This window comes from Cuculus canorus, chromosome 1 (assembly GCF_017976375.1).
Source record: "Cuculus canorus isolate bCucCan1 chromosome 1, bCucCan1.pri, whole genome shotgun sequence".
Lineage (NCBI taxonomy): Eukaryota > Metazoa > Chordata > Aves > Cuculiformes > Cuculidae > Cuculus > Cuculus canorus.
Window position 1 is genome coordinate 128761767 of NC_071401.1, and position 17157 is coordinate 128778923.

Consider the following 17157-nt stretch of genomic DNA (forward strand, 5'->3'; position numbering starts at 1 on the left):
CTTAGTACTTGGGGGCTGTGGGGGGAACTACTTTAGACTGAACCATTCTCTTGGCTGAACACTCCCTCTTCATTCTGTAGAGCCTTTTCACATTTTACTAATTACAGAAGCTGTATGAAACTCATACCCTGCTCTGTCACTCTCAGATGTCATAGATTTTCAACCCATTTCTGCCCCTGCACAGAGCAGTTCGCATGCAGCAATACTGCATCTAAGGAAGATCGTGAAGTTTTTCCTAAAGCTAATGCAACAAGCTAACAGAATAAAGACTCCTCAAACCTTCAAGGAACACAATGGCCTCAACATAGGAAAAGAGAGAAGGTCCACCCATGCCGGTGTCCTGTCTTAGACGGTAATCAAAACTTAAGACTTACAGAGCAGCATAATAAAGCAAATACATACTGAAACTTTTCAATAAGGTTTTTTCATTCTACAGCAATTTACAATTCAGTGCTCTGTGGTCCAGAAGACAATTCTATTTTCTAGTAAACTGCAGTGGAATTCCCTTCCACAGACTTACCCAGTCTTCCCAGTAACACGTAAACTCTTAAGACCCACAACCATTTCCACAACTTACCACACACTGTTTGAAGAACCGCCTGCTTTCGTTTGTTCTGCACTCATCACCTACCAGTATCATGAATGTCAACTTCTACAAAAAAAAGGTGTGTTTGGGGAAGTCCTGGTCACCTTATACATAATTTTCTTGATTATATAGGTCTCTGTCACATATCCCCAAACTAACACCTTATACAATTAAAAAAACACCCCAAATCCTCAAACAAAACTAAAATCCAAAAACATCAAAGAAATATTGTGGGAAAATTTCTTCTCTGTGTCTTTCAAGGTTTCACCCAGGCACTTTTCAAGATTTTCTACACATCATTAAGAGTCAAAACGTGTTAACTTTTTATAAAAAGCACCAGCGGTAAAAATATAACACTTTGAGGCTCACAGGAAAAAAAATTACTAGCAATTCTGAAACCTAATGATGACAAATCTTCTCCAATGCCCTGCATAGATTTTACATGACAACCTGGAAGAAACTCATTGTGTTGGCTCACACTGGTTTAAAAACAATGAAATGGAAATTGCCCAGCAGACTGTGCCAGATCAGATATCTTCTGTCCTGCCACAGACACTGTAATGTTGGCATAAACATTATGTCATGCGTTCTAGCGAGTTCGATAGATATTCAGCAGCAAGCTCGTGCCCGACCTAGATGAAAATTTCCATCACAAACTGATCCAGCACTGAACAGACTCATTATTAATCAATATGGAACCATGGTCTGAGTAAGACTGAAGTGCACGAGAAAAACTGAAGTGTTTTGGCAAGCAGGGGAGTGGAGAATGCCTAAGTTTCCTTTTGCAAAACAGATTCAAATCCAAGACAGTATCAGGGCTGAAATGCTCAATCTGTTATAAATAAATCTCTAAGCATAGCTAAGACTTTTCCCTTCTTTTCTCAGAGCTGGTATAATGTTAGGTGAATTACAGACTATAAATCTCGTTTTCAAGACAAAGGAAACCGTGCTCCCTGAGGCTCTCCCAGGGAGTGCTTCAAAGCAATTCACCTTGCAGGACTGGAGTTACTTTGACTCTGAAGGAGAACAAACAGTTATGTGACCTTCCAGCACAAGACTATGACTTCACATTGAATTACTTATAACAATAAATAAATCAAATCATTTCATAAGGCTAGAAGATATTATGCCTAATATGATATGTGCTCAAAATTATTTGCAACAGTAACGATTCACTAAGGAAAGCTATAATTCATCAAAAGAAAAGGTAAATCTACCAGGACATACAGCAAAGGCAAATGGTGCTACTATGCACAAGGTAGTAGCCAAGTCCCCTGCTTCCACATAATCTGCTTTTTGATGGTAAACTGAACAAATACTAAACCACACTACTTTTTCAGAGACTGACAAAAAGTTAATAAATGTCAGATTTATTCCATAAATGTTAAATAACAAAAGAAACACAGGATTTTCAATGTGGGAGAGAACAGTATTTTTGTTCTCAATTAAAAAATTTTAGCAGAACATACCAGAAAGAGAGGAAAATCTATCCACTTACTGGCACCCTATTAATACAACGGAGATGCAAAGTACAGAGGATTTGTGGGAGCAAAATAATTATACGTGAAAGGAGATCTATTTCTTTAAAACACGGTCTACTAATGTCTAAGCTGAGCAGTGTAAAGAGAGAAACATTTTTTTTAACCTGCAAACATTACTCCCAGTAAAAGCTTTTTTTCCTGATGATCTAAGAAATGCCTTATTTAACAAATCTTTATCATACAAGCTTAAAACGAGGGCTCTACTACACGATATCGTGTCCAATTTACAAACAGAAAAAACGGAGAAAGAACAGTAAGTAACTTGCCCAAAGACAGAATAAACTGAACTGTTTCTTAAAGCACAAATCAACCATTATCCTATTGCCTTTTTTGGGCTGCATCAGGATTTAAATACCTAGAAAAGTAGAGTAACTACATTCTATAACTCCATAGAGATGAAAAAGCAATTGCAATCACAAACCTCTATTTTGTCCGTTTTTGCATCTCCCCAGTATATTTTGCTTTCTGCATAATCCAATGCCAGTCCATTTGGCCAGCCAAGTGAGGTATTCACCAGTACAATTCTGTCTGAGCCATCTAGTGCTGCCCTCTCGATCTTTGGGATTTCTCCCCAGTCAGTCCAATACATGTACCTGCAAAGGAAACAAAATTTTAAGAACTCTTGTTAACCTAAACTTTCAACATTCACATAGCTTCTTCTGGACTACTGTTACCCAAAAACCACACTGCACAAAGAAAAGTACATTTCTAAGCCAAAAATATTTCCTTACTTAAGTAAGGAATCCCAAACAACTCAGAAAGTATTGATATCTAAACACACTGTCCTTTCATACAAAACTCATCACTCGCTCAGCCAGACAACAAAACAGCCACAATAAACAAACAGGTCAACACAGCGCCCCCATAACACAATTTTTTAAACAGGAGAATAAAACCTAAAGACACATAAGAACACTAGCCAGGCAGCCAAAGGGGAGCAGTAATCCCTGTGCCTCAGAGCCTTTACTTTCCAAGAACCCCAGTATTCTCATTTTGAGGACTCAGGAGTTTAAAATTGCATCTCATTTTGAGGACTCAGGAGTTTAAAATTGCATCTGCATAGACAGATAGACAGCTCACACTTGCATACAGGTAGACAGAGATATGTACTTTTTATTACTATTATTTAAAAAACACTCATGAACAGCTGCTTACCCAACCATAGGATCCAGCACAATAGCTCTGGGTTCTTCCAAGTCTTCTGATATCAAGATTTTTCTCATGGTCCCATTAAGCCTCGTAACTTCAATACGGTCTGTGCCAGTGTCAGTCCAATACAGATTTCGGGCAACCCAGTCCACAGCAATGCCATCAGGATGTGCGATCTGTGCTGTGACAACAAACTGACTACCTGACCCATCAATGAATGAGCGGCGAATAGCTCTAACTTCATCATCGGTCCAATAGATGTACCCTTCCAGAGGGTCAAAGTCAATGGCAATGGCATGACGGATGTCCTCCAGTGGCAAAACGATGTCGGTAAAATCTGGGGTGTCTAAGGAAATTCGCCTCAGATCTGTCCGGCGGGCTAGAAGGAGCAGCTCAGTGGCACCTACATGAATAAGGCAAAACCACAACCATCTTACAAACACTGTACAGAAAGACTACAAATGGCGAACCCCATTCTGCACCAGTTGGTACAAGCTACAACCTTGATTTCACCAGACCTAACCAAACTGATGGGCATCAGGACAGAGTTCCACTCAAAGGCTGCAAATGTGAGGTTGCAGAACAAGTGAGATGTGTTGACAGAGAAAATTCAGTGGTCACTTCCCTTGTCCAAAATGTATTATGTTGGACATATTTTCGATCCATATCATTCCCTCCAAAGACACTGAAATAGATATGCAGTGACTATGCTGCTATTTTATGCAAATCAACAGATGGCCTGCAGCCTCTTAGATGAAAAATTAATTATATAAATAATTTAATGACTGTTTGCTGTTCTTGGTATAGGGGACAACCATGACAAACAAGCTACATGTTTCAACAACAGCCTTAGAAGGGGAAAATGTAATACAGAATGCCACACGTAAATCTCATTAGAAAAATTCCTATTGGAGAAATCAGACATGGGAACTGACGAATGTCCAGAGACCACACGAAGGAGGGCTGCCAGCTTCTCCTGTATTTGCTGAGATCCAGCTTATTGAATACATGAAGTTAAATAGCAGTGTGTCTTATAAAGGCAGTTTGAGCTGAAGCATACCAAAGCCTTGCTGGCTTTTAGGTCAGAAGTCAAAATCACAATGAATAACTAAGATCAGCTTGCACTGTGGAAGATGTTTTCACACAGGGCAACACAAGCTGTTTAATAGTTCACATGCTGGGCATCTGATCAATAACAGATGTACTTATTGTCTATTCTAATTCATTCTCATTTCATTTTCTATTCAATGTCACTAGATTTCAGTGTAATGAAGGATAACCAAGCACCACACCCCATTCCAATTAAATTGGCTTATCAGTTTGGAGTCTCAGGGAGATAAGAGCAGCTCAGGCCTCAGGGAAGCCTGAGCTAAGGTGAAAAAAATGTGCATCCTAAATGCAGGGAAAGTGCACTGCAATGGCTCTCCTCATACAGTGAGCGGACAGGGACTGATACATGTGTGAGGACAGAAGGGGGAGGATAGAAGGAAGGAGCGGGGAAGATTTAGGAAAATAAATGCATCAAGATTGCAGTGAAAAAGAAACATTGCCAAGCCACATTCTGTCCATGTCTTGATTTTGATCTTGTAGAGGTATAAATAAGGGCTTGAAGACTAAAAGAGCAACACCTAAAGCAAGTAGGTCACTGATCAAAAAAAGAATTTTGGTATCTGAGGCCAAATATATTTTTTAAAAACTCAGTAACTGTTGGTGCTAGATGAAACCTCACTGTATGCCAAAATCTGGAGATATGCCAAAGCAGCCCTTGCTTCATTTACAGCAAGTTTAAGACATTAAAAATACGTAAGACACTTTCACAGTGCTGCAACAAACAGCACCTTTCAACAACTGAAGTTGAGAACCCTATTACAACTGCTCCTGATTGGTAGTCCAGAACAGATTAAGATCAGGTTTAGGATCATCTGTCCTAAACCACCTCATGTTCAGAAACACATGTACACACTACTCAGTTGTTCTTTTAGTGAATAACTCTTATGCATTTATATCAGAAAGGAGGAACCTGTAATTACATGTCTACACATCCTTCAAAATAATGTAAAGCATGTGACATAGTAAATGGAAAAAAGGCATGTTAGTGAGATCTTTTTATAATTACAAAAGCAACAAATCTCATCACAGCAGTCTATATGTACATCTGTATTTACCACTACTAAATATATATAACAATTTAGCATCAAGATCCAAGCATCCAGCTGCATTATGGTCATATAAAGCATTAATACATAACTAACCTCAACTGTTTAGGTTCAAGTAAAAAAGAAACCTCTTTCTTTCCAACTTCATGGTCATTTATCCAACTTACTTTTTAAACAAAACTATGAAAATTATATTGAAAAACACAAACAATAATACCTTCTTTGCTTTATTAAGTAAAATTAAGGTTGAGCAAACAGACTAGCCCCAAATTTATCAACAGTTAGAAAGCAATATATAGTCTACCATATACAGAAAAAGTACAAGTCATAATCTAAAAATAATTTATGTGCTCTAGCAGAAGTTGACAGTCATCCTAAAGAATCGACATCAGGTCCCCAGAAAGACTCAGCTGAGTACAACCATGCTTTTGCTGAAACTCATCCTTAAAACTGACAAATTGTCCTTCCAATTTCTCTCAAAGAAGATTCATTTCAACAGCTACAGTATCTTCCTTCGGGGTTGCAACGTTGTTGCATTCAGTCAAATAATGCACTGTGACTAAGCTTCAATTCAGCTCTGGGAAATGGCTCGTTTTCAGTGAATCTGTATTTCAGCCTGAATCCCTGAGCTAAGAATTTCATAACTTTTATCTGGGGGCTTTGCTAACATTCCAGCCCCCATCAAAACACCACCCATCGCTCCTCCAATCAAGCAATAAAACCTTTAGAGCTTACTTTAGAGCTGTTACCCACCCATCTGCAAACCAACACCTCAGCTGCTAAGTTAGATCACCAGTCACTCTGTTCAGGAAAAAAACTTTGTTGCAGAGAAGCATCTCACCTCATAGTAGGTAGAAGAGAAGATTACTCTGAATGTCCTCAGGCTCATCCTGACAATAGCAAAAATAGCAAATGCAAGAGCTGGGCACATTTATGGACTGATCCCATTACCACCTTGATAGCAGTCAAGGACAACAACTCGGGCTCAAAACTAAAACAATTTGCTCTTGTGACAAATATCAGCTGTACAAAGTTTACCTGGCCAGGCACTAATCACTACTCAGTCAGAAGACTGCTCAAGATACTCAAGTTTGCAAAGACTCAACGGATTTAGTGCATTTGTTTCAAAGACCAGTTATGATGCAAAAGCTAACATCTGACAGCAGGATGTCCAGATTTCTTCACTCTGCCTCTCCAAGAGGAACCGTGCCTTTAATGATGAGTGTGATGGAGCAAACCACAAGTACAGAACTGTGTTTCAAAAAAAAGAGTGAAAAGACAGGTAAAGACAATGCATGTCGCATGCCAGCACAACTTGTTTCAATTTATCAGCACTTACTGGTAGACTAGAATGAGCCATGAACACATAAAACACCTCAATGCACAACTGGCTCAAACACTTTCAAAAGATGCATCAAAGCTGCTGACTTCAGCATGCGTAGGCAGTTTTTCCTCTAGACACCTTGAACTGCACATAGAAGAATCAAGTGGCCTAGACCAACACTCAAGGGACTTAAGAGCAGAGTTTATCACTCACACTGCTGACTTCCCTCCAGCTGGCTTTGAGGGCAGAGACTGTCAGGTATGCCGAGCTGTATGCTCACAGCCTTCAAACCACCGCGTGCAAAGTTCACATGAAAAAACTTCGACACAAACATGTGGCTGTTGCATAATTTAAAGTCATGTTCTTCTCCTTAAATTAGAGACCAAGTTCAAGATTCTCTCTAAACGTGCCTTAAGTCAGGACAGACAGGATAGCTAGCAATTTTTCTAATATCAAGTCTCTTACTTAAGAAGTTTAAATATGTACATAAAAGCTTTACTCCAGACTCTTAACTTTGAGAGCTTTAGCCTACTTTTATTAAGTACTTTGAAAGCTGGGATTACAAGCTCACAGATGATGCATTACATTAGTCTTGGAATTAATACTTTCCTCAAAACCTCACTATTAAAAAATCAAAATCATTTACAGCTATATGTTAGCTGAAGTCAAGGGAAGCAGAGGAAAAGGAGAAACAGAGCAAGCATGCAGATACATGCAATAGCAGAGCTTTAAAGTTCAATGTCTAATGCTAACCTTGACAATTTGTTATATCTTATTTGTAAGGTACTGAACTTTCAGTGGCCCATGGTTGCTGATCTAGACCTAGGACCTACAGAACGCATTCTCTGTATCTGAGAAATCAAGATTATTAATACATCCTCAATAGAATTACCACATATTTGACAAAAATATTTCTTTCTTAAATATCTTTCCTCAGTTGAAAAGTTGCTATTGTCAGTGAGCCCCTCATACTACAATACAAACCAGATTTCTTCACCTGGACAAACTCAACCTTAAAACTACAAAGGCAAACTCCCAGGTGCCTGTAATTAATCCTGTATTTTCCCTTTCCTGTAAAAGAAATGAAAGAATTAGGGTTAAATTAACATCTTAATCTGTAGCCAAACCAAGATCTAGGCTTTTCCTAACAAAGCCAATTTCCAGCTGTGCAGCCCTAAACTGCAACAGGAAGCGCAAATTTCTGATTACCACCTCCAGCCCTACAAAGCAAGTAGGGTGTGAGCATCCATGAGCAAAATAAAGACACTTTCCCTGGAAGATAATGGAATGCTCAAAGCAAGGCTGTAATGGAAGTCTGAAACAAAGTTTTTTCTTCATGAGAAAATTTGCGTCTCCTTGCTCAGCTAAAGTTATCATTGGTTTTCTCAGTACAATCATACATCCATATTGGTAGTAGCAAATGTAGGGGGAAAAGTAAAATTCACTACAGGAAAAGAGAGAAGCTAACACATGGACAGAGATCTTCAAGTGCTATTAAGAATGTAACTTTAATGACAAAAACTCCTAAGACAAATTTAAATTTTATTATAAAATGACTACAAAATAAGTAATTTAAACATAGTTATTTAACTGTTTTTTTCTGTATAAAATAGAAATTAAGACATGAACAACCAGCCAGTATTACTAGTAATTAGAAAATTAGCTACTTCTATTTCCAGTAATCACCCTTTCATAAAACACTATGGAGAAGTGTTCCTAAATTGAAACTATTACATTCATAGCTCTCACAAGAAATGGAAAAACAACTCTTATAAGGTGTGATGAAAAAAGAACCTACAAAAAACCCCAAGAAACGAACACTGGGAGAAAGGAGAAGGGAAAAAAAGACTTCCTATAAACCAAGATTATTCAAAAATGCTCAGTTGTCATGGAAACTGCTCAGGGAGGGTCAGCCAGCCTCACCTTTGGCTGCAAGGATCATCTGTCAATGCCAAAGCACTGCAAACACTACAAACGTACTCAAAATTCACCCGTCAAAAATCTTTCCAGGCCAGGCCAGTGCTCTCATCACCACAGCATGAAATGAAGTTTTCTCCTCAAAGAGGCTCCTTTCAGCATGAAACAATTTGGTTTAGGAACCAGGGTGATTTTAGTCTGCTGCTAGAAAACAAAACAGTCTTACAGGAGAGAAACTTCACATCATTTTTCACCTCTCTTCACCTATAAGTCATTCCCCCTCCTTCCTTTCCCTATGTTCTAATTGCAAATGGAGATTTAATCACGTCATGTTGCAGTCTGTTGCAGCACAATAGATATAGACTGAAATGATTCAAGATAGAAATGTTCAGTTCTCAGGGTTCAGCTCTTTCACAGCAGATAAACAGGCAAGTACAAAGGGAAAAAAAAACCAACCCAAGAGACCAGAACCAACTCCCCCACCCTATACACATGAAAGAAAATAAATTTTCTTCCCCTGTGTCACTGAGCAGCCTAAGAAAGGAAGTGAGCACACAAACACATATGGATTTACATCTCAAAATCTGGTCTATAGCTATTCTGGCTCTGTCTGACTGTCATGCCCTCCACCCTTCCCTGAATCAATAATGGCAGCCTTCGCAATTATGAGAAGCATTTCCAGTGAATCTCTGCCTTGAAGAGTTTCTGGAAAGTTACAGGTCACTTGCAAAAGGCTTAAGACTACCAATCCGCATCTCTCTTCAATGAGAGGAATGAAAAGAGAGTCAAAAATATTTCATTATTTTGTGGTAAGCTCAGCTCTAAATGCTGAACCTGAAGCTCCCTCATGCTCCTCACAGAAGTTTCCTCTGCACAGAGATCACTGAAGTTAAGCGAAACCAATGGATCCGAGGCATACTTGGAGTAGGTTGTTTCACTTGGGTTATGTGCTAACTCGTTTGAAAGTCCAAGAAGTAGTGGTGTGCAATACTTGCTGACTGAAATAAACACAGACTCAATTTTCTCCCTGCTTTCCCCTCTGTTTTTGTTATTAAGAAGGGAGGGGCAGTGTGTTTTGGAAAGATCCAATAGCAGAATGGTGGTTAAAACTGCAATGCTATATTGATAAATAAGTGTTCTTGTATAACTTTTTTGCATTCCAATGGACTACATGCTGTAATAAACTGGTTAACAAAATGTTTTGATACAATGGGAGCTACATTTTGTGACCTAAATATACTTTGTGGATGACTGGAAACACACAACTGAAAAAAGAGCAACAGCTATGAATTCTGAGACAAAGAGCGGCTGCAAACGTGAACTGACAATTTTGAGTATCCCTGCATGAGAAGTTAAAGTTCTTTTAATAAGGTTTTGGTGGTTTTTTTTTAAAATACCATTCCTCTATTTGTCTTTGGTAATTTACTTTCATACAAGCAGACAGTGGGATTGAGGGTACCTTCAACGATACCATACTGTGTGGCGCAGTTGACATGCTGGAGGGAAGGGATGCCATCCAGAGAGATCATGACAGGCTCAAGAACTGTGCCTGCACAAACCTTGTGAAGTTCAACAAGGCCAAATGCAAGGTCCTGCACCTCAATTGGGGAAATTCTAAGCACAATTACAGGCTGGACAACAAATGGATTGAGAGCAGCCCTGAAGAGGAGGACTTGGGGATGCTGGTGGATGAGAAGCTCAACATGAGCCAGCAATGAGTGCTCGCAGCCCAGAAAGCCAATCGCATACTTGGCTGCATCAAAAGAAGCGCGGCCAGCAGGGAAGGGAGGCGATTGTCCTTCTCTACTCTGCTCTTGTGAACCTTGACATGGAGTAGTGCATTCAGTTCGGGAGTCCTCAGCACAGGAAGGACATGCATCTGTTAAAGCGAGTCCAGAAGAGGCCACAAAGATAATCAGACATATGGAGCACCTCCCGTACAAGGCCAGGCTGAGAGAGTTGGGGTTGTTCAGTCTGGAGAAGAGAAGGCTCTGGGGAGACCTCATGGCAGCTTTCTAGTACTTAAAGGGGCCTACAGGAAAGCTGGGGAAGGGCTCTTGATCAGAGAGTGCAGGGACAGGATGAGCTGGAACGGTTTTAAGCTGGAAGAGGGGAGATTTAGAGTAGATACTAGGAATAAATTTTTTTACTGTGAGGGTGGGTGAGGCACTGGAACTGGCTGCCCAGAGAAGTCACAGATGCATCATCCCTTAGATGAGGCTGGATAAGGCTTTGGGTAACCTGATCTAGCGGAAGATGTCTCTACCTATGGCAGGAGGGTTGGAACTGGATGATCTCTAAGGTCCTTTCCAACCCAAACCATTCTAGGATTCAGTTCTATAAATTAGAAAGGCATCGTTCAGCACTTCAGTACAGGGCTGTTAACCTCTGTGTTGCCTCCACGAGGACATGGGGCTGAATCCAAGCAGGGAAGTAAGCACCTTAGTGACACAACAACCTGTTCCTTGGAACACAGCACACAGGGAACAAAAAGATACAGGCTTTCTTGCCTGAAGTCCCTGGCCCTATTCTGATCAGCAATAAGTCAAAGGGAAGCAATTTTTTTTCTCTGGATCTCTCCAGGGCTGGTTCCAACTGTTGTTCTTAAACCTTCAGCCTCTGCTGCCTTTCTACCTCTGCTTGGCAGATGACCAAACCTTCACCACTTGCTGTCCCCCACATGGACATATTGTGCAGCTCTGCTTTTAGAAACATACCTAGATTAGGTAACAACTGCTTTAACTATCTACTGCAACAAAGGAGTTTATCTGTGCCAATCAAGTATTTTTAAACAAGCATGTGAATTTGTGTCACATTCTGACTAAATATGGCTAACCTGGAGCAATATTATTAAATGTTGTTCCTTGTAGTGGCAGAAATGGAAGAAAAACCTCTTGCACGTTTTGCTAAGTTCTTAAAATCCTGTAAGGCTTGGGATCTGCTTTTGAGTTTTTCACCTATAAGCAGCAATTTACTTTAACAAGGCTCACACAGACACAAATAGCCACATAAAAATAATCAGCAGAGAGCATGAAAGAGCATGAAATTAAAGAAAACACCGAACAGCAACTGACAAGCCTACAAAAATCTCAAAATATAGAACTACAATTTAAAGAAAATTATTTATATACATATTTTATTCAGCCTGTTTACAGTAAATTCTGCTGTATCTTTCCGCTTCTTCCTTCATCTACCTGCACAAAGGATGGTTATTTATAAGCAGCTAATTACGTCCCAGTATTTATTTTGATCCTGTTAATGTACTACAGCAACCACAGCACAACATCACAAGACCTATACTTATAAAATATAACTTAAAATCATATACATTAGCCCACACTGAGACACTCACTACAAGCAGACTGGGGTGAGCCCTAGGAGCCCCAAGTCTCGATCACATCTTGGGCTTTAAGGCTGAAGCATTTTCAACAGCTCTAAAGCCCATGCCATTCTTCTTAGTTCCTGTATGCAGATATAGGTGCCTAACTTTATGCATGTGAACTGAAATAAATACCAGGTGTCTGTGTGTATAATAAACTATCATCATTTTTTTTAAAAAAAAATTGCTTTCATTGTACAATCCTTTCAGCCAACACTAATTAATAAAAACAACGTTAGAAACAAAAAAGTAGGTAAGTATAATTTTCTCTAAGAAAGGGGAATAAAAGAGCCCCCCCAAAACCTTGCAGGGAGTTACTGTCAGAGACAGAAATGCAACCTAAATTTTGTAATTGGAGGTTATCTGCTTTTCAGCCGTGAGCCTCTTATTTGAAAAGTTGAGGGCATTTTCCAATCACATCTGTACCACAAAAGCATGCGTAATTTCACAATTTGCCACTCATAACACACACTATATAGCGAAGCTGAAAGAACTCCTTTCCCTCCAAAATCTATTTTGCGTTTAAACGAGAAGGATTTTTAAAAACAAAGCCTACCATCTTTGCAGGTCTTTCCATTCTCAAGAAGTTTCACACCAGTGGGGCATGCACACTGATAAGAGGGCTCGGTAGGAGACATCAAACACAAGTGGGAGCAGCCACCATTATTAATTCCACATGGGTTTCTAGCTGTTAAACATAAATCACACAGATTAATGCTTCTGATAATGAATGACCTCATCTCGTGTTAAGACACATACAGCATTCGAGTGGTAGAATTGGTGGCAGCAACACAGATTAAAGGAGGAAATGATAAACACAGAACAAGGAAAAATTAACTCCAAGTGTTGAGTAGTGGGGTATTTATGGTACGAAAATGCATGGATGTTGTATGTTTCCTTTCTTGTGGAAGTATCACTAAGCTCTAAGCAAGAGCCTTGTTTCAGCTCTGCCCTTGCCATTTTCACAAACTGTTCAGCATGTCAGTGCTGAACCTATAGTATGTTGTATATACAAAAGCAAAATGCAAACACAGTAAATTAACACAATGGTTAAGACAGTGGTTATTACAGAGCCAGTCTTGTTTAATATCATCTGCCAAATTAACACTACTTTCCATTCAGGAACTACTACTTGGAAATCATAAAAATACTATGTTGCCTAAAGTTATGGCACATGAAAAGGAATAGGACAACAGGATAAATGTAACAGGCAGAAAGATTTTTTTTTTTTGCACTTAAAAAAAATGTAGAGAATATTTCGTTTCTCTTTGGCTCTTTTCCCAATCTCTGCATTGGAAAAACTGCATCATGACGTGAACAAAGCCACCCACTGCCATACAGAAAGACTAATTAAGATTTTTGAAAATCAATTCCAACTTGTAGTTAAAAAAAGAAAGCAAGACAGCTTACCATTTGGCTGCCTCTTTTGGCTGAAAGCATGGATATCCATGGGAGAGAAGATGTTGGAATGTATTTCACGCAGGTCCTCCCCAGAGTACTTGCTACAGGCCAAGATCGAATGCGTGTTCCAGTCAGTCCAGTACAATGTGTCCCCAAACAGCGTCAAAGCAAAAGGATGTGGAAGGGAGCCTTTAACCACCGCTTGCCTAAGAAGGGAAGAAAATGAATGATCAAATACAATTTATGCTACAGTTCTGCTTTAACATAACTTTTGTGAAAATAAGTTTTACAGTGCAAATACTATCGAACAAAACTTTCTATTTATCTACCGGAAACAAACATAGTGCACTCGGTTCGGGGAATGATATAGAGAAACAACATAGGAGTCCTATTTCCAGGCTGCCTACTGATGCTGAGGGCCAAGAGACATCAACCAAAATCTTTTCTTAAGTCTGTTGTTACTTCTTAGCACTCTTTTTAACAACAACCGTAGGGCTCTATGTCACCATATGCAACTGGGAAAAATGCCAGCTGCCTTCGTACAAGTCTGACTGCTACCTGCTGATTTGTGATCTTTGTCATTACCAGCCTCAGCAGATTTCAAATCAAGACAGCACTTGGTCAACTAGCAGTTCATCCATCTTCTCCAGTTTTGCTCTTTCGAGCCATCAGAAAAATACTCCAATGGCAAAAAGTTTCACTATAAAGAAACCCTTAAAGTTACTTTTCATGGTTCATTATTATGATAATTATTATGCTCTTGTTTTTATTATAAGCAGTGCCATTAAACAGAGTTCTACTGATCTTCTGCCACGGTAATGTTATCATTTCTGTGCAAACTGGGTCACCGCCTGTCTCCAGGTTCATAAACAAAATTAAAAAGTATACCCATATATTCTATGTATATATACAAACACATGCTCATTAGCCATCACAAAAATGCAGCACAAACGAAGACAGTTTTTCCAGGTTCTTGTGATATAGAAACTAATTATCTGTACCCAGGTTCCTCAGAACTGGAATTAAGTAGCTCACTTCTTACAGATATTTTATTCAGAATCACAGAAAAACTTAGCACAGAGAGGAACTTGGAGGTCATCTGGGCCAACAACCTGCTCAGAACAGGGCCACACAAGTATCATTTACACAAGTGCTTCTTCCCATCTCCTTTCTTCTTAAGAGTGTGGGAGCACATGCGTTCCCATGTACACAAGCTCCCACTAAACACTGGAGATGACCATCCCCCTCCCAAGCTGAAAAAACAAGGGATTGACACACACCTCTACTACTCCTTCAAGGATAGGGTACACTATGAACACCAGCCTCCTAGTTTTATTCTTGCAGGGAAGAGAGTAATTATCTATATATTTACTGAGAAAACACCCCCACACTGCATGCCTCTTTTTTGCACAGAGGTGAGTAACTGAAGTGGTCTAGCACAGGACAAAAACATTCTTATTTTCCAAATATTTTCTGTTAAAATATAAAAGAAGAGTATATTAAAGCAAGAAACTTGAAGGTGTCTTCTGCCAATGATTCTGAGTACAAAGAGACTGTAGTCATTACTGCTCTTTCACCTCAGCTTCTGGGAAAAAAATGCATTATCTTTAAAGCTTCTATTTTGTTCCACTCTCGAGAAAAACACATACACTCCTTTACTTGTCACTTTAGTGTTCCAATTCTACACTGCACAAAATTTTCTATTTCTTGATATTTTGCACTCAAAAGTAGGACATACTATCTTTTCTTTCTTATCTCTGTCTGGAGTCAGGTATATATTCGCTTCTAATTAAATGCACCAACTAAGCAGCTTGCAAAAGACTATTGTAATAAAATTTATAGCTGAAACCTACCAGCCAAACAGTCAAGCTAGAATAGCACAACATGCTCCCGCACCAAGGATAAAGACATTTTAATTCTGTAAACATTTTTACCAACCCCACCTCTAAAGCCTAAATGCCTTCAGATTTGAATAATTTTAGTTTACAGCAGGCTTGGAGGATATCTAAGTCTTTATGACAAACTTATTACGTTTGACATATGGGACAGAAGCAATTAAGTCCAAAGCTCCCATGAATACCAAACCTGCACCAAAGACACCATTCCCATGCACAAGAGAAGCCACGTTTTTATGAAGCACTTTGACTCTCTTGCTATTTACTTCTAAAAAAATCAGAGGAATTTTAAATGCAATTGGTACCCACCACTTGTAGTGAGAATAAATCTTTGAGTACAATAGACGCTGCTAGACATGCCCAACTTTTGGACAACCATCTATTCATAGGACAATGCATAAGGTGAACTGTGACCCTTATTTAAACCAGCCCTTCTCTGGAGAGGTTCAGGACTACTTCATTCGACTGCACCGTCAGCCACCATCCTTTAACTTGCGTAAATTCTCCCATCAGATATAAGGTACTGTCACGTGAAAATGGCTTTGGGCTCAAACACAACAGCATGTATTTCTGGCACCCCATTAAGATGAGTATTACTAATAACACATATTCCACATCCTTTGTTTCCAGCAAGTCATTACAAGGCAATAGCTCACTCCCAATCAGCAAAACCAGCAGGGCTTTTTTCCCCTCCTAACATGCTGCACAAGCTTCACTAGCAGTTTGCTGAATGGCAGTCGCAAGATGTGTGTCAGCATAGAAGCAGTAGCTGAGCTACAACAAATGAGCTTCTTCAGCCTAATGACGAACAGGGAGAAAGGACTGGAGAACCAGGATGCTAAAACCCAAGAAGTGGAAGGGGAGAGGGAGCAAGAAACGTCCTTCTGATGGCTGCTGTGAAGCAGTTATGTCTTAGAGCCATCTGTGTCACAAAATGCGAATTCTGGTTTTGGTGGGCAAGAAGAGGGGTCCAGAATTCTGCTTTGAGCAATTATTTATTAAATTACAACACACAGTTGAGAGGACCATGCGCTTCCCACCTACACGGTGTTTCACAAGCACCCACATGGAGCTGGGGAGCAGCCAGGTCTCCGTGTTTCTGGCCTCGCTAATAAAGTCACCAACCTGGGTACTAGGTACTGTGCAGGTGTAATTGGACCGACACAACCTGACAGCTCTTTGGTGGCAACTACTTTCAGCCTCTACATTACCAGCCTAGGCTTGATTGGAACAAGTGATATGACAGCAAAAATAACTACATCCTATTATCGCTCACTAAGCTCTTCAGTTCCTTCAAACTGCTGTACTAGTATCATTAGCCTCTTTAAAAAGAGACACCAGAGATGATGAGAAAGTGAGAGATGAGGATAAGGAGTAATGTTATTCCTTCAGGAGACATCTCTAGGGTTTCAGCAACATGCAAATTGGCTACATACTACATGGCACTAAGCAAATACTAACTTGAATAATCTTACCTGCACTAGGCATATAATCACACAAATTTGCCTTAAAAATCTTGATGGTGATTGACATTTAAACATCAACAACCGTACTGTTTAGTTGGCTGAGAAGGAAACGCAGAACTGGACAGCAGAGAAGGAAGGTGGGAAAAGAAAAAGAGAGAAACCAAACAGTTTCGACAGAAATTGAATTCTATCTGTCCTGTGTATTCCTATTTCCTAAATATAACTATTTATAGTATCATCATAGTAATTGGAGACACAATTACTATAAAAACTTGTCACAGTAAGGAGTTTTCTACTGCTTGAAGAAAACATAGATCCAATACATCCACCTTCGTTCTATTCT

General features: G+C 39.5%; 1 protein-coding gene across 2 annotated transcripts in view; it reads right to left on the minus strand.

The window, feature by feature from the left end:
- The window catches only part of LRP6 (LDL receptor related protein 6), a 145735-nt gene that overhangs the window by 64496 nt on the left and 64082 nt on the right, over positions 1 to 17157 (minus strand). For both annotated transcript variants that reach the window (XR_008450712.1, XM_054071784.1), the window contains exons 4-7: positions 13463 to 13659; positions 12609 to 12740; positions 3283 to 3679; positions 2549 to 2720 (exon numbers count right to left, since the gene is read on the minus strand). Coding sequence is in view for 1 of the 2 variants with exons in the window: in XM_054071784.1 (XP_053927759.1) it covers positions 2549 to 2720; positions 3283 to 3679; positions 12609 to 12740; positions 13463 to 13659 (898 nt within the window). In the remaining variant the exon portion in view is untranslated. The remainder of the gene's footprint in view (positions 1 to 2548; positions 2721 to 3282; positions 3680 to 12608; positions 12741 to 13462; positions 13660 to 17157) is intronic.